The following is a 26697-nucleotide window of genomic DNA, read 5'->3' on the forward strand; positions in this document are numbered from 1 at the left end:
TTTTTACTTTCATTTTACTGATGACCTCCCTCCTCTCCTGTCTCCTCCTTCCTCCCTCCTCTCCTGCCTCCTCCATCCTTCCTCCTCTCTTGTCTCCTCCTTCCTCCCTCCTCTGCTGTCTCCTCCATCCTCTCCTGTCTCATCTGTCCTTCCTTCTCTCCTGTCTCCTCCATACTTCCTCCTCTCTTGTCTCCTCCCTCCTCTCCTGTCTCCTCCCTCCTCCATCCTTCCTCCCCTCCTCCCTCCTCTCCTGTCTCCTCCATCCTCCCTCCTCTCCTGTATCTGTCCTTCTTCCACACCTGTCTCTTTCGTCCTTTTTCCTCTCCTGACTCCTTCTTCCTGTCTCCTCTGTACTCCCTCCCCTCTTGTCTATTTTGTCCTTCCTCCTCTCCTGAGTCCTCCTTCCTGTCTCCTCCCTCCTCCATCCTTCCTCCTCTCCTCCCTCCTCCATCCTCTCCTGTCTCCTCTGTCCTTCTTCCACACCTGTCTCTTCTCTTACGTCCTTATTCCTCTCCTGACTCCTTCTTTCTGTCTCCTCTGTACTCCCTCCTCTCTTGTCTCTTTTGTCCTTCCTCCTCTCCTGTCTCCTCTGTCCTTCTCTCCTGACTCCTCCTTCCTGTCTCCTCCCTCCTCTCCTGTCTCCTTTGCCCTTCCTTCTATCCTGTCTCCTCTGTCCTTCCTCACGCTTCTCCCCTCCGTCCTTCTTCCTCTTCTGACTCCTCCTCGCTGTCTCCTCTCCTGTCTCCTCCGTCCTTTCTCCTCGTCTGCTTCCTTTGTCTTAGCTCCGCCTCCTCCTGTCTCCGCGGTCACACAGGAACAACATGGCGCGGCTAGCACCGTTAGCCTGTGTGTCAGTGTCCGTATGAAGGAGCGTCTCAGCGGCGGGATGAACTTGTGCTCTCAATATTTACGGTCAGTCTCCGTCTGAAGTGTTTCTCGTCACGTCACGGACACTCGTGGAGCTCACAGCTCGCTGGTTGTTAACCAGTTGGCTGCTTTGAGTCGTGTTGTGGCTAGCTCTTAGCATTAGCTCCTTAGCATAACAAACCCCCTGATGGAAGCGTTTATCTAATACAGTCAGATATTTGTCATATCTAGTGATATTACAGGCGGATTTAATGTGTGATTGGTACAAATGATGTTGTTCAAAGATCAAAGTTTCCCCTTTTAAGCGGATGTTTTTTTAACTAGCGGTAGTCTGCTGACACCGCGTCTGACACTTTTTTTGCTGAATTTAATTGATTTATGACACTTTAAACAAACTCCTCTATTTAATTTAATATCATATCTGATTTATTCGAGTTGACTGTCAGGGGTCACCTCGAACATACAGACAGTTGCCCAGTTCCGGATCACCTTTTTTAAAGTCCCGCTATACGGAACCATTGTTGTATTGGGTATTTGGATGTTATCTAGCTGAAGAAGTCTGGGTGGTGTAGCCCTTCTACTTAAAGTGTGAAGCCACATTATGTGTGGTGCAAATATTTGCCGGAAATAGATCACTTTGCCCGGTTCTGGATCACGAGACTCTGTCACTTGGGGTTCATTCCTGGCATCTGGCTGGAGCCCTTCTAATGCAGAATGATACACACTGTGCCCGAGAATGTGTTTTGAACACAAAATGATATAAATTATACTTATTAAATGAGAATTTACTTAGTTTTGAAAGGCACTGATACGTTTTTACAAGCAAAAAATGAAGTGTGGAGGTGAGATTTCTCCTGAATTAAAAAGTAAACGCCCCCACATTCATGCCCATTCGTGATGTTGAGATGACCCCCAAAGTCCACATGGCTCACAAGTACTGACACGAGGCTGCTGCTTCAGTGATCCACAACCGGCAAATTTTCACGTCAGAGATAAATATGTGCAGCAATTAAACAGCAAGACATAACACACATTTTCTACCCAAGTAAGTGAGTATTTTCCCACTCTAGAATCAAAAACACCGAATGTCTAACTCACCTTTGCTACTTAATAAAGATCGTCACTTTCACACTTGCAGGAATGAGTGAGTCAGAAAACGCGCGCACACCACGGAGACTGGGATGTTTTGATTCCACTGCTGATCACAAGGATAGCTGGATCCGGTCGAGCTTGTGGTCGTTTTTAGAAAAAAACATCTGTCTTTCCATTGGTACCAAGTATTAGCTTATTTGCACTGATTACGAGAAACGGCGGCACAAATACTACAGCAGTGATCCGGAACCAGCAATGATCCGGAACTGGGCAAGTGACTGTACGTTTGTTGGTGTTGCTGCGTATAATAGTGATTGTCAGATCCATGGAGCAGTCTGACCCGGCTGTCGGGTCAGTGGAGCAGTCTGACCCCTCGTTGTCAGGTCTGGTGAATCGTGGTGTGTAGGAGCTCGGGGCGATGGTTTGGTTTGCACCTCGCTGTAGACATCATGGTTTGGTCCGAGTTTAGTTTTTGAAAGTTCTTCAACTCTTTATTGAAAATTCACCTTTATTCATGTGGATGAAGTGTTTTGGTGCTAAAAATGGGCTTAACAATGTAAATGCATGTTAAATAAAATCACTCACTGTTAAATGATATCTGTCTTCATGTCCAAACATATCTCTGACTGGAGCAGACATTTGATGTCATGCACAGGTCAGAAATAAGGTTTAAAACAAGTTAATATTGGATGGTCACAGTGTTTCCTTCCATTTTAAATGTGGAGTTCCGCAAAATCCCTCACTGTTAAATGATATCTGTCTTCATGTCCAAACATATCTCTGACTGGAGCAGACATTTGATGTCATGCACAGGTCAGAAATAAGGTTTAAAACAAGTTAATATTGGATGGTCACAGTGTTTCCTTCCATTTTAAATGTGGAGTTCCGCAAAATCCCTCACTGTCAAATGATTTCTGTCTTCATGTCCAAACATATCTCTGACTGGAGCAGACATTTGATGTCATGCACAGGTCAGAAATAAGGTTTAAAACAAGTTAATATTGGATGGTCACAGTGTTTGCTTACATTTTAAATGTGGAGTTCTGCAAGGATCAGTTTTAGGACCTTTGCTTTTTTTCTTGCTTATTAATAACATATGTGAATCTTCTACAATGCTGAGCTTTTTGTTGTTTGCCAATGATACCAGTATATATTATTCAGGAAGTAATCTGTTGAAAATAACATAAGTAATAGTGGAAGAAATGACAAAAATGAGAAACTGGTTTAATGAAAATAAGTTGGCTTTAAACTGGGATAAAACAAACTATATGATTTTCGGCTATCGAAGGAAGAATGATGTGAAAATTATGGACATAATATTGAAAGAGTTAATGAAGTTAAGTTTCTTGGTGTTGTGTTGGATGAGAAATTAAATTGGAAAGCCCACATAGATTATATAACAAAGAAAGTTAGTAAAAGCATTGGTATCTTATTTAAAGTAAAAGATTTGATTGAATGTAATTCCTTGTATATGCTGTATTGCTCAATGATTCTCCCAGACTTCAGTTACTGTGCTGAAGTCTGGGGAATATAACAGTACTACTAAGCCATTGTTTTTGCTACAAAAGAAAGCCATTAGAATAGTCAACAAAAAAGGTTACAGAGAGCATAATAACAGTCTGTTTATTGCAGCCATTCAGTTAAAATTGAAAGGCATTGTTGACTCAAAAATTGCACTTCCATCCATCCATTTTCTTCCGCTTTATCCGGAGTCGGGTCGCGAGGGCAGCAGCTCAAGCAAAGCCGCCCAGACCTCTTGATCCACACACACCTCCCCCAGCTCCTCCGGGGGAACCCCAAGGCGTTCCCAAGCAAGCCGAGCGATGTAGTCCCTCCAGCGTATCCTGGGTCTTCCCCGGGGCCTCCTCCCAGTGGGACGTGCCCGGAACACCTCTCCAGCGAGGCGTCCAGGGGGCATCCGGAAAAGATGCCCGAGCCACCTCAACTGACTCCTTTCGACGTGGAGGAGCAGCGACTCGACTCCGAGCTCCTCCCGAGTGACCGAGCTCCTCACCTAGGGCTGGGTGATCTGGGTAAAAAAAAAGAATCAGGATTATTTTCCTCATATCATTCGATCTCGATTTTCGATTCGATCTTTAAACATTCTTATTCAAAATATATAAATATTTGTTATAATTCACTTATATTAAAAAAGACAACATAGATGTTTAAAAAGATGATTTCTGGTTTTTATTAAGAAAATTTAACTATGCCATTTCAAGTACAATAATGAAAATATGAAACTTTTCATTGTAGTGACCTGCACATACAATGTTATTAAAAACAGCAAACAAAGACTAAAATAAAAAAATAGTAATGTATAAAAATGTGCAAACTGGCAGTGGCCACATCTGTAAACTTGAAATTAAACAACTGTGTAAGAGTAAAGATGTAAACACACACTGAAGCTATTATAATTATGCATATAAATATAAAATGAAAAAGTGCACAGCAAACAGTAGAAACAATGTAAACTTAAACTTTTCATTCACAGGTTTCTTTACCAAAAAATATGTGGTATAAATATAACTATACAATGAAAGTGCACAGCAAACAGTAAAACACAATGCAAACTTAACTCTTCATTCACAGGTTTCTTTACCAAAAAATGTTTATAACTATAAAATGAAAAAGTGCACAGCAAACAGTAAACAAAATGTAAACTTTACTCTTCATTCACAGGTTTCTTTACAAAAAATGTGTATAAATGTAACTATAAAATGAAAAAGTGCACAGCAAACAGTAAACAAAATGTAAACTTTACTCTTCATTCACAGGTTTCTTTACAAAAAATGTGTATAAATGTAACTATAAAATGAAAAAGTGCACAGCAAACAGTAAAACACAATGTAAAACACATCTTTCACAGGTTTTTGGCCAGAAAGACGAGTCTGTCAACAGCATCTGGTTTTAAGGCTGCTCTGTGGCATGTGACAATATTGCCACTTGTGCTGAAGGCACGCTCTGATGGTGAGCTTGTTGCAGGTATACAAAGGTAGCGCTTGGCTAGGCGACTGACTCTGGGGTAAGTCAGGCTGTGCAGTTTCCACCATTTCAGATGATCTGCTTCGCTGTCAACATCTGGAGCCGTGAGGTAGCTTTTCAACTCAGTCTCAGCTGCCTGCTCTTCAGTCAGTCCTGAAGCTGGAGTTTGAGGAGCTGATTTTTTTAAAGAAGCTCCCCAGAGATTTTTTGGGCATTTTTTCTGGTGTTGAAGCTGCTGAGGTATCTCTTGTGCTGCTGGGGGTGGGGGGGTGGGACAGTGACCATTTGTCCAAGAGCAGTATCCTTAACTGCCTCCACTTTGACATCCTGGATGTATTTCGTTTTGAACCGTGGGTCCACAAGTGATGCCAAGTTCAGAAGATCATCAGTGGAGTCGTCACTGTATTTTTCATTTAAGTATTTTGTGACTGTACTCTTGATGTGTCTTGTTAAATCCCAGTCGTCATCCTGAATCTTCAGCACCTCCTCATTGAAAAGATGAAGCACTGGTTTAATGTAGGACACAGAAACATAATGCTCACCAGAAAGTGCATCTGTGAACTCCACAAGTGGACTTAGGGCTTTGTGGACAGCTTCAAGGACCCCAATGGCCTGCCACAAAAGGGTTAAGTGCCGTGTTTTTCTGTCTGCAGACAGTACTTTTGTTATGGCCTTTTCCTGCTCCAAAACTCTAGCCACCATTCCCATTCGTGATCCCCACCTTGTTTGGGATTCAGTCACGAGCATGTTCCTGGGAAGATTCAATTCCTGTTGAGCAAGAGCAAGTTCCTTTTTTCGTTTCCAGGAGAAGGAGAAGGCCCCTACTACCTTCTTGCAAATGCCTGTGGCTCTTTCCACCCTTTGGTCCTTCATAATTCCCTCTGTAGAAAAATAAAAATAAAAATATGCATAATTTATTCATACAGAACCTTTACCTACTGAGGCTATAAATGGACGATTGGTTATAATTTTTTATTATAGCAATAAAATTAAGAAATAATGTTCTATGTTTGTGTGCTTTGGTACCCTTTTCCAAGAGTACCTGAATTTCAATTATATTACACCTGATTAACTATTTATACACATTATTTGTAAGTTTTAGCATTTAAAATGAGAAAAAACACAAAAGCGAACTTGATTTTTTTTCATTTTTTTTTTTTGTGAAAAATGATTATGTAAAGGAAGTTTGGATTTCACATTTTTAACAGGAAGCTGTAAGTGTTTACAATCAAAATAATTAATTTTGTGTGTCTAGAGCTCAAACAGTGCAGATTAGAAACAGTGCAAAAGTAAACATTTTACAAGGCGAAAATATGCAAAAAGTAACCAATTTTAAAGTGCAGAACCAAACAATATGAATAACGACAAAGTGCAAAACTATATATAAATATATCAATTATTATCTGTATTATTAAAATGTGCAATAAATCACTCATTTGATCACTCATTTTGTGCAAAATTATACAATATTAATAAAACAAAGTGTCAAACTACATGCCAAGAATCAGAATTAGATCTAAACTACATCAGTCCATTGTCAGTGTGGTACTGTTTGTAACAGTTTCTGTCTGGCTGAAGACAGAAGCCAATTTTACAAACACCCTGCCTTTTCCTCAAAAATTACTACATTTATGTTTGCTGTCTGTCTCTGTACTTTTCTGTCACTTTTGCGCTCTTTTTCATAATTTTCCCTCGTTTCAAAAGTCACTGAACGCACTTTACCGTAATATATGCAACATATAGCATACTGTTGAAAAGCACGGGTTCTTGGCTTGCTGTCAGTGTTGAAGTTTTTCAGATTGAGGGCTTACATGAGAACTTACGATAATGAGAATCAGTGGTGCACTAGTGTGAAACTTGAAATCGTGTTTTTCCTCTGCGTGATGACGTCACAGGCTTACGTTTACCGTAATATACCATATATCATTGGGAAGCCTTTGGTGTTAGCTTAACAGTGCACTTTGAATCATTCAGATTGGACAAACTATGGTGGAGTTACGGTAAAAAAAAAAAAACGCATATGGAAAATATGGCATGGGCGCCATCGCCGTAGATAAAGGGTTAATATTTATTTATTTATTTATTACATATGAATCAAATCTGTACATATTTAAGCCTAAAACAAGCCTAAAACTAATTACTACAATACAAATGTTACTCATAATAAGAATGATAATTTCTTATTATGGCAAACTTAGTAATAAAAAAAAAAAATATACCACTCTCCACTTTCACTTACCAACTGCAAGGTGTAAGCGGTGTCCAAAGCACTGCATCCTGTTCCAGCCTTTACTCCTCGTGGCTTTAACCATCTTGGCAGCGTTGTCTGTCATGATGCAGACCATGCGCTCCTCCTGCAGCCCCCAGGAAGCGAGTGCGTCCTCTAGGCCCTGTGCTATGATGTCTCCAGTGTGATCCTCCGGAAAGTAGAGTGTTTGAAGGCATTTACTCTGTAGGCTCCAGTTTTCGTCGATATAGTGGATAGTTAAACTGAAATAGGGCTGCGATGTCCGACTGGACCAAATGTCAGTAGTTGCTGCAAAGTAACAAACATTTTGTAGTTGTTTTTCCACTTCTGCGCGACGTGTCATATAATTGCGGCAAAGCTGTTTGGGAAAAGTACTTCCTCCCAGGGAGCGTGTATCTACTGTCTAATACCCGCATTAACTTCTTAAATCCGACCTTTTCGACTGTAGATATTGGCATCATGTCCTTGGCAATGCAGTATGCAATAGTGTTCGTTATTGTTTTTGCCCTCTTTGAATGTTTATCGTATGGCGTGACGGCTGTGAACGCTGCCGTGATCGATGTCTGCTGAGGCTTTGGTTGAGCGCTACTTGTGCTCGCAATGGCATCACTGCTACTTGCAGCGGGCTCGGTTTGTTTTTCCGAACAGTCATTGTGTTGCACCGGGTGATACCGTCGCAAGTGATTGAATAAATTTGTAGTGTTCCCCGTCTTGGTGGATACTACGCAACAACAGACTTTACAAATGGGCTTTGCTTGTAGGTGGTCTGTTTGCAAGTAACCAAACCACTGCCATATTGCAGACGTAGCTCGGCCAGTTCTGTCAACAATCTCTGTTGTACCTGGGTCACGTATCTCTTCCCCTTCGCTCTGGATTTCAATGTCGCCATATTCCTCTTGCATTATTCAGTTTATAATCCACTTTCTGAAAATCCACTTTCTGAAAATCCACTCCTCCTCTCACGGTCTCAAGGTTACTTCACGCAGGCACTTTCTTTGTCTCAACAAGTGGGCGGCAACTCCTCTCAGCCACATGAATTTTCTGTCACCTGATTGGTCAATAAATGTGTCGATTAAAATGCACTTCGCTTATAATCGAGATCGAGCACAGTGTGGATCGCGATTCATCAATCTTTCGATTTTTGGCACAGCCCTATCCTCACCCTATCTCTAAGGGAGCGCCCAGCCACCCTGCAGAGGAAACTCATCTCGGCCGCTTGTACTCGCGATCTCGTTCTTTCGGTCATGAGCCAAATCTCATGACCATAGGTGAGGATCGGAACGTAGATCGATCGGTAAATCGAGAGCTTTGCCCCCCTACTCAGCTCTCTTCACCACGACGTTCCGATACAGCAACCGCATCACTGCAGATGCTGCACTGATCCGTCTATCGATCTCACGCTCCATCCGTCCCTCACTCGTGAACAAGACCCCGAGATACTTAAACTCCTCCACTTGAGGCAAGGACACTCCACCAACCTGAAGAGGGCAAAGCACCTTTTTCCGGTCGAGAACCATGGCCTCAGCAAAGCATAGTATTTTACTAGAGGAAGTCCAAAATGTGTTCAGTTTTGTTACGTAGGCGATTTGCCATAGAAGAAAATATAACTTTTGGATTACGTACTCACAAACTACTACGAAACAAAAATGTCCCGCTGTGTATGGAGTTAAGCTTTGGAATGCACTGACTCAAGAAACTAATTGTACAAATGTTCACAAGTTCAAAAAAATCTATAAAGATAAAATTACGAGAGAATACAGTAAACTAGAATGAAAAATGAACACAGCTGCTGAAGTGTGAATGAGGATGTTGAACTGTAGGATCATCGTGTTGATGTTAATGATGTCTGTTTGATGTTTGGTGGCTTGACGAGGGAGCGGCGTTGGGGATGAAATTGAAGTGACAAGTGGATTTCTGTCTATTTTTATTTATTTTGTTTTTTATTTTTGTTACAAGGAACAGAAAATACAAGATTTATCTTCCTTCTGCTCCTTTTTGTTCATGATGTGTGCTTATGTGGATATGAAACAAATGAAATGACATGACACGAACAAATAAATACATAAATGATGATGTTCAAATCTAGCTCTGTGAGCAGCAGAGACTCTTTAACACCGTGAGATAGAGAGTAAATGTAATCTTTCTTTTTCATTAAGCGTTCATGAATTGATTACATATCTTATTCGTGTTGGATGAATTTACTGTGCAGCACATTGTGTTTTTCTTTCTTTTTTGTTTGTCACGTGACATGTCAAGTCAGACTGCCTTCAATATTTTGTCCATTTTAAGATTTTTGTCAAATGACGACATCTGATAAAACCTCACTGTACAGATTTGAAATCATTGAACAGAGTGCTGCTACTCTGTAAACATCTCATCCTGGAAAGTTGACACTAATCACATAAAACATCAACTTTTGTCATAAGTTGGTGGTGTTGTTTTTCTTTTTTTAATTTCTTTTCATTGAGGTTCACACAGGCAATGAAACTATTTAAATTCAATAGAACCATTTTTTTGAACATTTTTCAAACAAATGGGGAAAAAAAAAAAAAAAAATGGAAGCAGCAGGTCGTACCGAACAAAAATCATAAAATAAAACTTGGGAAGGGGGGGTTATATAAAGCAAGCTTCATGCAGAACTAGGCTGGCATTATAATGGCCATATTGTATTCCCCAATGTTGTCAATTAAATAAGACAGTTCAGTCTGTCTGGGTCCACTTTCTCCAGGGGTGGTTGCCATATCTTTGTAAAGCTCTTAATGTTGTCATGAAGGGTGTAAGTCAGTTTTTCCAAAGGTAATGTTTACAGTACTTCCTTATACCAGTCATTCAGTGTGGGTGCATCCTTGGAAAACCAGAAGTTGAGAATTGTCTTCCTCGCCATGTACAGCAGTATTCCAGTTAGTTTGGCTTTATAGATGTTCCTTGGTGTGACTCGTTTAGCTGCTAAGATACATTGCAGGGGTGACAGTTCCAAATCATATCCAACCAGGGCAACCGGCGTTGTTTTTCTAAACTCACATGAAGTGGCTGATCTCATATGGGGACAGTGATTCAACACAAAAGCTTTTTTTTTTTATCCATGTTTCATGTTGCTCAGGTTACAGCCTACAGAACGTTGAGAATGTAAAATACAGCCCTCATTCTATGGTTAAAATTGTCTCATTAATATTTGTAAATGCACACAGGGTGATCTACAAATAATCATTGATTTATTAGATTATTAATATATAAACAAAAATAAATTTAAGAAATATTACAATTTGAAAACAAATGCACCCGAACATGACAACTGCAAATGCATAATGCTAATTTTGAACATTGAAAATGCCATAGACATGCTAATGCGTTAGCATCGCTCCCGTTTTTGTTAATAATAATAATTAATTAATACTCACAGACATATGCTCTTTAGGGTTTTAGTGGGGGAAAATTAAGCGAAAGAAAGAAAGTATAAACGAAGCAACAGGCTCGAAGCATGCTTCAATCTGCGAACCACAGGTTCGATTGGTTCAAGGTTCAGAGCAAAGCCGTGTTGCAGAAAAGTTGATCATGGACCCGCTGCAGGGTCTGTAATCAGTGTAGAGAAATTATCATTTTCCTGACAAACACATCAAGCACTCCCTGCGCTACTGCCTGCACTGTTGTGATCGGTCCTTTTGATCGGCGCATTTTGCCGATCACCGATCAAATCGATCAAGGCGTGATCGGCCGATAATGATCGATGGCCGATCGATCGGTGCACCTCTAATTGTACAGTTTAATACAAAATGTTGTAATTGTAACACCCCCAGTTGGAAAGCATGACAAGAAAAGAGGGCTTGTTGAAACCGGAACAAGCACTTTTTACATTGCTTTTTTAAATTTCTACTCTTACTTTTGAGCCAATAATATTTTTTTGCGTAAGTACATTTATCATGTGGCTTTGTTACATCTCACTTATGCTCACTGTGTGTCCTTGGACAAGGTGCCTTATCTACAGTGTCTCAGTTCACCCAGCTGCAAATGAGTACCGGCCTCGGCTGGGGAAGTAACCTGCATTGGACTGGCGTCCCCTCCAGCTGGAGTCGTAGACTCCAACCTGGTTGATGATACTGAATCCAGAGATAAGCACCACCGGGCCTCAGGGCTGGTATAGACTTATATACTTCTTAATTGTTACAACCACTCTGGTCCTAATCTGGCTTAGACGGTGCACGGAGCAGCTGCTGTACCTGCTAACCCTGACCATCTGTTTTTGGACCATGATGGATGAGACACACCACAGAACAAGAAGCAGCTAGCTATAGGAGGTGATGGTGTAGTGGTTAAGGTGTTGAGTCCAGAAGATCATGGGTTCAAATCCCCGCCTGACTGGAAAAATCACTAAGGGCCCTTGGGCAAGGCCTTTAATCCCCTATTGCTCCCGGTGTGTAGTGAGCGCCTTGTATGGCAGCACCCTGACATCGGGGGGGAATGTGAGCGTCTGATGCAGATGCAAAAGCGCTATATAAATGCAGTCCATTTACAGTCCATTTAGCTATACTGTTTGGTTACATCTCCAAAATCAGAAAAATAAATAAAAAACGGTTATGCAGTGGCGTGGTTGTGCACAGCTTTGATTTTTTTTTTAAAAACTAGTCTTTCCCTGTTCCACTTCACACATAGTGCAAAGTTTGGATGAAGTGTGCACTTAGTGCGCATGACGCAGGAAGTGTGTGCAAACCGTGTGAAATCGTACCTGCCTCTAACACCTCGTACACCTGTTGCTACAACAATTTGAGCACACCAGTGGCTGAATGACAGCGTGTGCGCTGTATGAATCCATCACATCCTCTCATGGCAGGTGTCAGCCAGATTACATGTGACACGCATGAACATCTAACACCGCTCGCATGGCACTGAGAAAATGTGTGGCCAGTCGCACTGTTGGCATGACAAGAGACTGCAGACCGTCTACTGTCGTACTCGCTGTGAAATTCGTCTTAAGTTCCACACGACTGTGGAGTTGCCGAGATGTGGCGTGCCATCTGCTCCCCCCATAACGTGTGTGTGTCATGTGCTCCTCCGCAAACACGTGCATGTGTGTGGTTCGCATGCCCCTCCGTAGGCGAGGCACATCTCATCTGATCAGAGAGACACTTTGGTCTGTGCTCTGAACATGACATGTCTGGTCCTGGACATCAGAGCTGCAGAGCACGCATCATGTTTTAATGGACACGCACGTGTGTGCGCTTGCTGTACTTGCATCGAAAACATAAAAACATATATCGCTTGCGACGGGCTGGAGAGCGCGCACACTGACAGGTCCAGCTGGACCGGCGCATCAGTTTATGTGGACACGCAGCACGCGATTTGAATGTCACGTTTGTCTGACAGCACAGTGAGCTGCGCGCCGCAGGACCATATGACAGGCCAACAGTACGACAAATGCGCCACTTTCAGTCACATATCAGCAGAAATACACCTTAGCAAACACTGTTTGGCCAGTTATCACCGCACTTTTCTTCTTTTTTTAGATAATATTTTTGTCTGCTTGTTGATTAGAGCCATTTCGTGTTCCTGTTACAAGACAGTTATTGTGGCGCAGTGGTAGAGTTGCTGTCTGGTAATCAGGTGGCATGGATTCAAATCTTGTGAGTGGTGTTTGTTTGTTTTTTACCAAGGTTGTTTAACCACAGAGTTCTCCCCGATGAGGATGACGAGCATGCAGATGAGCTTCCCTGAGACGGTTTCTGACAGTTTGTGCAGAAATTCTTTGGTTATGCAAACAGATTGTTTCAGCAGCTGTCAGAGTGGCTGGTCTCAGACGATCTTGGAGGTGAACATGCTGGATGTGGAGGTCCTGGGCTGGTGTGGTTACACGTGGTCTGCGGTTGTGAGGCTGGTTGGATGTACTGCCAAATTCTCTGAAACGCCTTTGGAGACGGCTTATGGTAGAGAAATGAACATTCAATACACGAACAACAGCTGTGGTTGACATTCCTGCTGTCAGCATGCCAATTGCACGCTCCCTCAAATCTTGCGACATCTGTGGCATTGTGCTGTGTGATAAAACTGCACCTTTCAGAGTGGCCTTTTATTGTGGGCAGTCTAAGGCACACCTGTGCACTAATCATGGTGTCTAATCAGCATCTTGATATGGCACACCTGTGAGGTGGGATGGATTATCTCAGCAAAGGAGAAGTGCTCACTATCACAGATTTAGACTGGTTTGTGAACAATATTTGAGGGAAATGGTGATATTGTGTATGTGGAAAAAGGTTTAGATCTTTGAGTTCATCTCATACAAAATGGGAGCAAAACCAAAAGTGTTGCGTTTATATTTTTGTTGAGTGTGTGTGTGTGTATATATATATATATATATATATATATATATATATTATACAAATAATGAGTGTTTATGAGTTCAGTGGTTGAAAGAATGTAAAAACATTCATTATTTGTTTTATATAACTGCTAAAATAGATACTTTGATATTTTATTAATTTATAAACAACAGAAAAGGAACTTACATTTTGGTGTTTCACTGCTGCTAAAGTCCAAATTGTGACGTGTAGTCCACTGATGCTGTGGACTGACTTCAGACTTTCATAAAAAATAAAACAACTTGATAACGATTTTATCACATACCTATAAATGATAAATGCATGCAGAACACAATGCGCATGCTCTCCTTTCACTCACTGCCTCCGGGGGTACAGATTCGGGACCCGCAAAGAATCCAAGTCATGGCCACGGAGCTCTGCGGCTGCGGTTACCGAGACCATGCAGCGGGCGTTGCGCATCAAAACAGCAAGCGTAGTCTCTGGACCTGGTGCTGGAGTTGGATGCAGCTCGGCACAGCAGACGGGGGCGGTGTGAGTGGCCCACTGAGGCGCTTACCGAGCCCACAGACTCAGTAAGCGCATCGGAGGCAGTGAGAGCAATCGCGGTGATGCTGACCGGCCCGCCTGATAAGGACGCAGAACACAATGCGCTGTTTAAAATAAAAGAAGCAGCATGCAAAATTGCACTAAAAAAATCTGCGAAACTGCGAGGCCGCGAAAGGGAGTTATGTTCTAAAAATAACCTGTGATAGGCGAAATCCGCGAAGTAACCAGCATTATTTTTTACAATTATTATAGATGTTTTAAGGCTGTAAAACCCCTCACTACACACTTTATACACTTTTCTCAAACAGGCATTAACATTTTCTCACTTTTCTCTCCTGTGTAAACACTCAAAGTTCAAGCCTTAGTAGAAAAAAAATAGACCCTTTTCCTATAAATAATTATGATGGCTTTTAGAACTAATGAATTTAATTTTAACGATCAACCTACAAGGTTGGACACGTAAGAAATTATTAATAGTGACTCACCAGTATTTCACAGTTCCTTTGACCGGGCCTCTTCGTCGTGGCACAGCTCCGCTGTCCGGAATGGCTGATTACTCGGGTGGTATGAAAAATGTTACCCGTCCGCGAAAAAGGTGTATTGCTATTTATTCTTTAGTGTTTTATCCAATCATATTGGCATATCATATATATATATATATATATATATATATATATATATATATATATATATATATATATATTTATACACACACGAGGTCTGTCAATAAAGTATAGGTCCTTTGTATTTTTTCAAAAACTATATGGATTTCATTCATATGTTTTTACGTCAGACATGCTTGAACCCTCGTGCGCATGCGTGAGTTTTTCCACGCCTGTCGGTGACGTCATTCGCCTGTGAGCACTCCTTGTGGGAGGTGTGGTCCAGCCCCCTCGTTGGAATTCCTTTGTCTGAGAAGTTGCTGAGAGACTGGCGCTTTGTTTGATCAGAATTTTTTCAAAACCTGTGAGGCACATCGAAGTGGACATGGTTCGAAAAATTCAGCTGGTTTTCGGTGAAAATTTTAACAGCTGATGAGAGATTTTGAGGTGATACTGTCGCTTTAAGGACTTCCCACAGAGCGGGACGTCAGGCGCCGTCGTCAGCCTGACGTAAAAACATATGAATGAAATCCGTATAGATTTTGAAAAAAAGAAAAAGGACCTATACTTTGACAGACCTTGTGTGTGTGTATATACGAGGTCTGTTATAAAAGTATCCGACCTTTTTATTTTTTTCAAAAACCATATGGATTTAAATCACGTGTGCCAGAACATGTCCTGTGAGGCTTCATCACAGCGTTGCTTTGCGCCATGCGGCACTGCCGCGATGCGCGGAATTCCTCCACACGTCTGTCTCAATGTGCCAAAAAAGTGCTGATGTCCACGTCTTCCGCAATTCCTGTGCTAGTCAGACGACGTCCCGGATAAAACACAGCGTCCAGTGTGGAAATGAACGGCACACTCCACTGTTACAGGAGTTTTTGTTATGGAAAGAGGAGCGGAGGAATTCCGCGCGTCGCGGCGGTGCCGCATGGCGCAAAGCAACGCCGTGATGAAGCCTCACAGGACATGTTCTGGCATGTCCAGGCTCATCCACAATTTCTCGGATATTCACACGACTGAAAAACCACCGAAAGCCGTCTGAAAGCCATCTCAAAGCTGTCCTGTGAGACCAACACGGAGGTGGTTTTGTGCCGCGCCATGAGCGGCACGGTGGCACATCCTTCCGCTTCTCTTTCCATGAAAAAAAACTCCTGTAACAGTGGAATGTGCCGAAAAAGTACTGATGTCCACTTCTCCTGCCATTTTTGTGTAAGTCAGATGACGTCCCGGATCAACAAAGCCTTCACGTTAGAAATGATCTGGTTGATTCAGCCTGTCAATCTGTGCTCAGAGCGCGGCGCGCACTCAGCAGCTGTGGGCGGTCTTTAAACCGGCTGGAGCACTCCTTAATCTGTGTAATCCCCATAAAATCGTCCCTGAAAGCCATCTGAATTTTCCGAATGGTGTCCACCTGGAGGTCTCTCACAGTTTCTAGAAAAAAATTGATGCAGCAAAGCTCCAAATCGTTCAGACATTTATTCGCAATAAAAATCTGACGAGAGGGGTGGACCACTGCTCACACAAAGCCTGCTCACAGGCGAATGACGCAACTGACAGGCATGAAAAAACTCACGCATGCGCACGAAGGTTCAAGCTTGGCTGATGCAATCACACGTGATTCAAATCCATATGGTTTTTGAAAAAAATAAAAAGGTTGGATTCTTTTCTAACAGACCTCGTATACTAATTATATATAATTAGTATATGTGTGTGTGTGTATACCCAATGGTAAAAGGGGTGGGTGTTTATAAGCTTTTGCTTCTGCCTGCACCCTTTCACACAAAACTGGGAATTTGCCTACAAGTTTTTTGTTTTGTTTTTGTTTTACGATTTTTTGTTAAGTTATGTAGCATGTTTTCATGTGTGTAGGTGATGTGATGCTCCTGTCTGATCTGTGCTTTTCTTTATTTGTGTCTGAGCAGACAGGCAGAGGCCCTGAAGGCTGACATGACAGGTATGTTTGAACATCTTCCCCTGTGATCATTCCTTCCTCTGCTATCTACAGACTACATGTGAAGACACTCTGCTCCAAGCTACTAATGTGACAGTTTGTACAACCCCAATTCCAGTGAAGTTTGGACGTTGTGTGAAATGTAAATAAAAACATAATACAATTTGAAATGGATGTCTGCAACACATTTCAAAAAAGCTGGGACAGGCGCAACAAAAGACTGGGAAAGTTGATGAATGCTCAAAGAACATCTGTTTGGAACATTCCACAGGTGAACAGGTTAATTGGAAACAGGTGAGTGTCATGATTGGGTATAAAAGGACCATCTCCAAAAGGCTCAGCCGTTCACAAGCAAAGATGGGGTGAGGATCACCACTTTGTGAACAACTGAGTGAAAAAATAGTCTCACAGTTTAAGAACAGTATTTCTCAATGTTCAGTTGCAAGCAATTTTGGGATTCCATCATCTACAGTCCATAATATAATCAGAAGCTTCAAAGAATCTGGAGAACTTTCTACATGTAAGTGGCAAGGTCGAAAACCAACATTGAATGCCCGTGACCTTCGATCCCTCAGGCGGCATTGCATTAAAAACCATTCATTATGTAAAGGATCTTACCGCTTGGGCTCAGGAAAACTGCTTGTGACTGCTTGTAATTTATTAAAAATATTTAATGAAAGCTATGGTTACTAGAAAAAGTATTCCAAAAATATGGACAGAGGCATTTATATCAGTTATTTTGAAACCAGGAAAAGATCTGAATCATTGTTAAAACTACCGACCTATATCAATTCTGAATGTCGATTACAAAATATATACGTCAATATTGTCAAAAAGACTCAGTAGTTTCCTACCTGATCTAATAGATGAAGATCAAACAGGATTTACAAGGGGGTGACAAGCACAGGATAGTATAAGGAGAACTGTTCGCATTGTAGAAGAAGCACAACATCAAGAAAGAAGCACGGTATTGGTAAGCATTGACGCAGAGAAAGCATTTGACCGGGTTAATTGGAGGTTTTTATATCAAGTACTAAAAGATTTGGGATGCAATATGAAATCAGTAGAGTGTATAAAGATGTTATATTATCAACCCAGTGCAGGAATTAAAATGTTAATTTGACAGATAATTCATTTTAGAAAGCTCAACTAGACAGGGGTGCTGTCTGTCACCCTTATTATTTGCTTTATATATAGAATCATTAGCGCAGGCAATTCGACAAAAGAGATTAAAGGAGTTGAAATTAAAAATACAAACCACAAGACAGGGCTTGTATTTGCAGAGTACATTATTTTTTTTCTCCAAAAACCAAAACAGTTAGTCCCTGAAATTCAAATGAATGGAGGTCTATGGAAATTTGTCAGGATATAAAATAAAAGAAAAAACCCACAAGTACTGGCATTTAATTACCTATTAGGTTAGGCATGGGCCGGTATGATAACCGTGGGCAAAAATACTGCAGTTTCACAGTATTATATATACACTCAACAAAAATATAAACGCAACACTTTTGGTTTTGCTCCCATTTTGTATGAGATGAACTCAAAGATCTAAAACTTTTTCCACATACACAATATCAGCATTTCCCTCAAATATTGTTCACAAACCAGTCTAAATCTGTGATAGTGAGCACTTATCCTTTGCTGAGATAATCTATCCCACCTCACAGGTGTGCCATACCAAGATGCTGATTAGACACCATGATTAGTGCACAGGTGTGCCTTAGACTGCCCACAATAAAAGGCCACTCTGAAAGGAGCAGTTTTATCACACAGCACAATGCCACAGATGTCGCAAGATTTGAGGGAGTGTGCAATTGGCATGCTGACAGCAGGAATGTCAACCAGAGCTGTTGCTCGTGTATTGAATGTTCATTTCTCTACCATAAGCCGTCTCCAAAGGCGTTTCAGAGAATTTGGCAGTACATCCAACCAGCCTCACAACCGCAGACCACGTGTAACCACACCAGCCCAGGACCTCCACATCCAGCATGTTTACCTCCAAGATCGTCTGAGACCAGCCACTCAGACAGCTGCTGAAACAATCGGTTTGCATAACCAAAGAATTTCTGCACAAACTGTCAGAAACCGTCTCAGGGAAGCTCATCTGCACGCTCGTCGTCCTCATCGGGGTCTCGACCTGACTCCAGTTCGTCATTGCAACTTCGCACAGCCATTGAAGAGTGGACCAACATTCCACAGGCCACAATTGACAACCTGATCAACTCTATGCGAAGGAGATGTGTTGCACTGCATGAGGCAAATGGTGGTCACACCAGATACTGACTGGTATCCCCCCCCCCAATAAAACAAAACTGCACCTTTCAGAGTGGCCTTTTATTGTGGACAGTCTAAGGCACACCTGTGCACTAATCATGGTGTCTAATCAGCATCTTGATATGGCACACCTGTGAGGTGGGATGGATTATCTCAGCAAAGGAGAAGTGCTCACTATCACAGATTTAGACTGGTTTGTGAACAATATTTGAGGGAAATGGTGATATTGTGTATGTGGAAAAAGTTTTAGATCTTTGAGTTCATCTCATACAAAATGGGAGCAAAACCAAAAGTGTTGCGTTTATATTTTTGTTGAGTATATATATATAGTAGAGAAGCTTGAATCTTCGACTGGACTGGGTTGCTTGACGCGAGGACGTTTCGCTTCAAATCGCAGAAGCTTCCTCAGCTAAAATTCTTGCTCTGGTAGTCTGACTTCTGTCTTGACTCTTGGAGAGAACAATAACAGAAGCCACAAAAGCTGGAGTTTTAAACATAACCAGACCCCTCCTACCGAGAGGCAGACTGATATTAGCTAGTGACTAAACAATTGCTCTAATTAGCAACTATTGTGCTCTAGTTAGCACCCTCCTAATGGCAGGGCAGCTGGTCCTCCCAACGATGGGACTGACGCATCTCATGACGGCTCCCCTGACGACTCTCCTGATGACGTGAATGACTCATTACCATGAACAAAAGACTGAAACTGCTTTGACCTGAGTACCCCATTGTAAACAGGGGACACCTTGAGACAGAAATTAGTTCACCCTAAGGACAGGATCCCTAGTTACAAACAGAGGACTGTAGTGTATTCTGTCAGATGTCAGGAAAAGTGTAACAAACACTACATAGGTGAGACTAAGCAGCCGTTACAGAAAAGGCTATACCAGCATTGCAGAGAGGGCGCCGGTGGATCTCAGTCTGCAGTTCATCTCCACCTTAAAGACACTAACCACACATTTGAGAACAAGGAAGTTAAAATCCTAGCCAGAGATAGGAAATGGTTTGAGAGAGGAGTGAAGGAGGCATTGTATGTGAAACAGTTGAAACCCAGCCATAACCGGGGAGGGGTCTGAGACACGCTTTGTCCCCTGTTTACAATGGGGTACTCAGGTCAAAGCAGTTTCAGTCTTTTGTTCATGGTAATGAGTCATTCACGTCATCAGGAGAGTCACCAGGGGAGCTGTCAGGAGAGGCGTCAGTCCCATCGTTAGGAGGGACAGCTACCCTGTCATTAGGAGGGTGCCACTAGAGCACAATAGGTGCTAATTAGAGCAGTTGTTTAGTCACTAGCCTACAGCAGTCTGCCTTTCGGTAGGAGGGGTTTAACAACATTATAGCTATTTGCATATGAAGCGTGCGTGATTCAGGTGCACTAATTGATGCGATGTCTACCGCTATGAGCACTATACCACTAATAACTTTAGAGAAAATACCAAAATAACAATCACTTTTAGACATGTAGCATCTGCCCCGTGCGAAACATGACTTGCTTGCTTAGGGAGAAAAGCGGCTGGAATAAGGTCCGGAACTTCGGATGCTCAATACTTGGCCCAGCTTCACCAACAAAGTGCTTGGAATAGATGTATTTGTCCTTCTTGACGTGTTTGTGGGAGAAATTTGGTCGACCACAAGCACGACTCGAGTCCACCGCTTGTACTTCTCAGTGGTTTTAAGGATGGGATAAAGTTTACTCCTTCCATGTAATCCTTTACATAGTAGAGAAGCTTGAATCTTCGACTGGACTGGGTTGCTTGACGCGAGGACGTTTCGCTTCAAATCGCAGAAGCTTTCTCAGCTAAAATTCTTGCTCTGGTGGTCTGACTTCTGTCTTGACTCTTGTCGAGAAGAATGATCCGAAGTCACAAAAGCTGGAGTTTAGACCTAACCAGACTTGTGTGTTCTCCACATGGTGGTCTGAGTTACCCACTAGAGGAGCCAAAATCCACTTGAGGTGCTTGGCCAAATTGTACGTGATGGAATCTCTGCTACATACAATAGGCCTGAGTGGCACTTCCTGTTTGTGGATTTTGGGCAGTCCATAGATGCACGGAGTGGCGTCCCCAGGGTACAGTCTGTAGTATGTCTGCCTGTCGATGAGTCCCTCTTTCTCCAGGTTTTGGAGGTAGCTAATGATTTTCTTCTTATAGCCGCTCGTGGGGTCTCTCTTCAGACGTTCGTATGTATTGGAGTCACTGAGCAAGTTGTTGATCTTGGCCTCGTAGTCCGATGTGTTCAGGACCACCGTGCATCTGCCTTTATCCGCTGGCAGGATAAGGATGCTTTGGTCCTTGGTACCCGTAATCCTTTACGGGTATCTTGAATCGCTCCGCGTCCTACACAGGCCAAAGCTACGGTGCTTTGTTGCCATCGTTTTTGGCTTGAGGGGCTATTCCTCAGAAAATAAAATGAAAAAGCTGACTTGGTCCTTTTAGACGGAGGGAAAAGTTCAGTGCAGGCTTTGCCTCCTTCAACCATGATGCAGAGCTAACTAACGTTAGCTGCCTGTTTGTAAATAGAGACAGAGGTACGCGCCAGGGGGAAGGTCGGCAGCGGCCGCCTCCGCTCTACCTGTCAAGAATTCTCATAACCTGCTCATACTGTAGGGGCGGTATAACGGAAAATTTTAGTGGTTTTGATACTGTGACTTTTTCATACCGCGGTATACCGTGAAACCGGTTATCGGCCCCTGTCTAATTGATATAACAAAAAATGATTGGCAAAACGTGGAAAAACCACCAAACAACCACTGGTTCTCAGAAATGAAGTGAATTTTCATGGAGAAACTGGATCCGCTTCTTCATCACACCTAAGATAAAAAGTAAATATCTGAATCAATTGATATCGTGCTGGAGAAACTGTGGATCAGTAAACGTTAATCATAGTCATCTATTTTGGAAATGTTCCAAAATAAATAACTATTGGGAAAACATAAACAGGGAAATTCTAAAAATTTTGGGATATAGTTTACCACTCAATGTAACTATACTGTACTTAGGAATTTTTTCAGTAGATCATGTACAAGGAAAAGATAAATATTAGATAAATATATAGAAACACAAGGTAGGGGTAGGGTGTGTGTCATGTGTGCAGATGAGTTCATATTGGTCTCTGTCTGTCTGCATAGACTCTGGAGTGGCCTTGACGACCACAGACTGTAGGGGAGGGCAAATGAAAGGGAGCCAGATGCTTCTCCTCGGCCGTTGAAATCCACCTGGCGGAAGACAAATGGGGCATTTTAACCTTTGGTAGCTGATAAGGCTGCCATGTTTGGGTTATGCAGAGAAGTACAGAGTTCCAATACGGCTTCTCTTTAACCGTCCAGATCCAATTGTGAATATTCACTTGTCTCCAACATCAGTTCCTCTGCAAGGCAGACATTTGCTCCGAGATGATTTCTAATTTGCGTTTAAATTCAAGAGTTAACGCAGTCTGAGATTGTACTGCCTTGCCTTTTTGTTCTCTTATTGTTTTGTTTGACCCTTAATAAAGTTGTCTTATTATTGTTTAAAAAAAAAAGTAAAAAAAAAAAAAAAAAAAAAAAAAAGCTATGACTACTATCAAACAATTTTTTGTAGAGCAGCAAAGATCTCAGAACCTGCAGACCAAGTAGTTGTGGTCTTTTTTAGACCCCATGTCCAAATGAGTTAAGTTAAAATCACTTTGAGCAGATGGGATGAGTTCATCAGTGAAATCATCTGCTGGTGTCAGTGGTTGCAAAGAAAACCTGCCCCCTCTTGGCCCTTTCTGGAATGTCTTTGGACACCACTACTGTAATGCATACAGGGATAAAAGTGCTCACTCTCAGCAGCAACATAGTGTCTATGAAATCTGCTGTCACATCAGCTTTTTAGCTGCTATTGTGATGGATTTTGTGCAATAAATCAGCAGCACTTCATGATGTAGCTGCTGCTTTATCACGTGACTGTGGTGACTTTCCTTCATACATCAGCAAAAAATCAAACTGTTAAAATGTAGAAAAATATCTCATGTATTTTATTATTTCATCACGAGAAGTACCTCAGATGTAATGACTGTCGTACTGAACAGTAAAATGCTTTAAAATGTTACAGAAGAAAAATGAATCATTTTCATCTTTCCAGCTGTCATTTGTAAAGACGTTTGTCCACACTGTGTGTGTGTGTGTGTGTGTGTGTGTGTGTGTGTGTGTGTGTGTGTCTCAGATTCAAAGCTGGGTGCGGCAGAGGTTTGGACATCTCGGCAGGCCCTACAGGACCTGTACCAGAAGATGCTGGTCACGGATCTGGAGTATGCTCTGGACAAGAAGGTGGAGCAGGACCTGTAAGTGGCTCCACCTCCCTGACATGACATGACAGAAGGTGGCGCTCCTCAGATCACTGACATGTTATCAGCACGGTTCTACAGCAGTGAACCACCAGCTGGTTATTACGACACGTTGACAGAGTTAAAGAGCGTTTCTTCAAACCTGTTGCCACTGAATCATCATTTCTTTGAATTTTCAAAATGCTGAGCTTCTGTTGGTTTTATGATTTATTAAAGCTTGACACTCAGCAGATTCTCATTTTGGAATTAAAAAAGCCAAACTTTGACATTGAGGAGGTCAATGTGGCTGTGGACAAGATTGAACATTTTTCTTTTATATTGTGTTTTCTTTCATTACTTGTACAGAGACATTTTCTGATAATTAATCTTCTGTTTCTCTGTATTTTTGTGGTTGAGACTTCAGACTCAGGTTTTTACTTTAGGTGCACTGGTGCATGTAAATTTTTAAGTGCACAATGCATAAATTAGGTTCACCCAGAACTGATTGGCAATAACACCTTCTAAGTACGTCCTTTTCTGTCAGTTCTCAGGATGCACTCACACACATTCTGCACTTTTGGCTGACGGATGCTCACTGAATTGTGTTATTCATATCAGAATAATATCATTTTGTTTCAGGGCTTATTTCTGTTTAAATTTGAGTGAGTGTTGTACAATGCACCCTGTGGTCCAGCCTGGTGTGGCTGATTAATCTCTGGGAGTAATTGTGTGCAGCTGTAAAGGATCTCACTCCTTCCTGGGAAGGTCCTTTGATCATGGAGGGGGGTAGTTTTTCTAAGTGTTGTTTGTGGATGTGGTTTATGTTGAACCCTTTCTTTTTCAAAAAGATGAGCACATGCAGAATAAAATGAGAGAATTGGTGTTTTTTTTTTTTTTCCCTCTCCATTGTGTTGTGTGTCTGCAGGTGGAACCACGCCTTCAAGAACCAGATCACCACCCTGCAGAGCCAGGCTAAGAACCGAGCCAACCCCAGCCGCAGTGAGGTCCAGGCCAACCTGTCGCTGTTCCTGGAGGCAGCAAGTGGCTTCTACACACAGGTGAGCCCCACACAGACTTCAGTCCTTACTATGGGTTTATTTTTTAATGTTTCACTCTCGTTTTTCAGTGTGGTTTGAGAAATTAAGAATTTTTGTTGTGAAAAAGAAGAATTGATTTGGAATGAAATTGTGGTTCTGAGCATGACTAAAATTCTACTATAAAATTATTTTCCTGGGTGGGCTGATAAATGTTATTTTTATATAACCATGAGGGGGCAATAAAGGTTTGTTGTGTCCAGTTACTGCAGGAGCTGTGCACAGTCTTCAACGTGGACCTGCCATGTCGCGTCAAGTCGTCTCAGCTTGGCATCATCAGCAATAAACAGGGCAGCAGCGGCGCCATCGTCTCTCCTCAGCCGAGCTCTTGTTCCTACATCTGCCAGCACTGCCTTGTCCACCTTGGAGACATCGGTGAGACACAACACATCCTCAGGATGAGAGAGCAACCTATATCACCTGTTCTTATAGGGCACTGCAGTCTTGTTTGAACCCTGCGTAATATCGTGGGATTTGACCACTTATGGGGCAGCCACTCTGGTGTACCGTTTTATTTATTTTCAGCTGCAATCACTGAAGCAGTCCCAAAAAGTGCAGCATTTCAGTTCCCAGTGGAGAAGGGAAGACGAGGCAAATGGGAGAGGTTGTGTTGGTAAGTGTTAGCCTACACAGCTAACCAGAGTAGCTACGTTCTCTTGCCTACACAACTGCCTCGACATGTTTGAGCTCCAGTGTCACAGACCAAATGGTCCCCCCCTAAAAACTGGTCCACCCTGCCTCCACTACGCATGCGTCATTTCGGAGCTCAGCAGCTCATCTGAGACTGAGTCTCTTCACCCAAAGCGATCAAATGGATTAATGTGATTATTAACCATCAGATGACAAAGTAAAACCTCTTGAAATGACCTATGCGCATTGAATGCATCAACTAGTAGCTCATGTAGCCGGGATGCTCTGATTGCCCAGAATCTCAGAGAAAATGTCGTGTTTCTGTCCCCGGAAGTAAAGAAATTGCATGATATGCGTCATATTTTAACCCTTTAGAGCCTGTCCTCAAACAAGACTGCGGTGCCCAATTGTAATCAGGCTGATAACAGAAATGGGCGATATAGACTCAAAATCATATCCTGATATTTCATATTGTGTTTGGTCATCACGATATAAAGAAGATCATGAAAATAGTGCCATTCATCACACTCACCCGTGGGCAGAGTCCACCAGACTACCATAAAGAATTTGAATACTTCTGTTTAAAATCCTCGAGAGGATCATTTAAAAAAAAAAAAAATCAAGCTGTTCCCCTTGACAGGACCAGATTACCAAAGTGTGTATGAAAGTCTGTGGTGCAGCCACAGTGCACTGCAGAGGAAAATATATCAAAAAGAAAAGTAGAGCTGAGGTGCTCCATGTGCACACGAGATAGAATCTGTTCCCACGGTTTGGTTTGATTAATTTGTGTGCACGTTAATCAGCAGTTTATCAAACATTTTCTCTGCATGTACACGTCTGGGCAAACCTCTGTTCTGTGCACTGCAGCTAAACAGATTGTCCTTTATAAATATACTAGCAAAGTACCCGTCCTTCGGATGGTGAAGAAAGAGTGTACTAATTGTGAGTCACTGACCCGGGAAAGTGTGCAGCAGTATCCTGAGACAAAAGAAAGCTTTCACAGCATTTGAAGTAGCAGCTATAACAGACACACTGAGCCCTTATTTAAGAAGGTTAAACTTCATGTTTTTTTTAAGTCCTAATAATTATGAAATGACTGACTCTGTAGTGTAATGAAAATGGATGTAACTTTTCATTTTTTCTGATTATGTTATAAAGTTGTCAATAAAATTTATCTGTCACAACACCGGGTGGCGGTAAAAGACATTTGCGGCAGTAACAGGGCCATCTAATGTGTACTGAAGTATGATGGGAATGACAGATTCTAATAAATTATGAGAATGCACAAAATTCAAGACAAGACTGGAAAGAAAGGGTAATTAAAACATGCTGACATTTATTTGCAATAATTAAGAAGCAATGCTTTCACAAAACTACACTGTTTTTATGCATTTTTTTCTGCGCCCTGCCCGAGTGCTATTTTCAGTGTCAAAATGGGGCCCATAGTGCCTGAACCATAATTGCTGGCACAAATGTGATGGCAGATTTGGAATCTGGATTTTTTGCCATAAAAACATCTTTAGATAATTTTCAGTGACCTACCTTGATGAAATACAGATGAAAAAAAAAGCAGTGCTCAGTGCAGTGAATGTCAGATATGGAAGCTGGACAGATTCATACTCGCTAGGTGAAAACGCCCTCTGGTGGAAATTTGCGGTATATCACAGATCGGTGGTTCTATTTAACCGCAAAATGTGGGCAATTAAGGGGATTTGTGAAAGAGACTTGATGTATGTCCATAACTACAGAGGATATGAGAAGATCGAGAGCGTAGAGATGATGTGTAAGGTGAGCAGATCCAGATCCAGAA

General features: G+C 42.0%; 1 protein-coding gene across 3 annotated transcripts in view; it reads left to right on the plus strand.

Moving 5' to 3' along the window:
- The first annotated feature begins 759 nt into the window (after positions 1-759).
- smg7 (SMG7 nonsense mediated mRNA decay factor) overlaps positions 760-26697 on the plus strand; it is a 72872-nt gene continuing 46934 nt past the window's right edge. For all 3 annotated transcript variants that reach the window (XM_034182658.1, XM_034182660.1, XM_034182659.1), the window contains exons 1-5: positions 760-912; positions 16574-16605; positions 23064-23181; positions 24089-24221; positions 24461-24632. In XM_034182658.1, coding sequence (XP_034038549.1) covers positions 863-912; positions 16574-16605; positions 23064-23181; positions 24089-24221; positions 24461-24632 — 505 coding nt within the window. In that variant the 5' untranslated portion in view covers positions 760-862. The remainder of the gene's footprint in view (positions 913-16573; positions 16606-23063; positions 23182-24088; positions 24222-24460; positions 24633-26697) is intronic.

Source organism: Thalassophryne amazonica, chromosome 12 (genome assembly GCF_902500255.1).
Source record: "Thalassophryne amazonica chromosome 12, fThaAma1.1, whole genome shotgun sequence".
NCBI classification, from domain to species: domain Eukaryota; kingdom Metazoa; phylum Chordata; class Actinopteri; order Batrachoidiformes; family Batrachoididae; genus Thalassophryne; species Thalassophryne amazonica.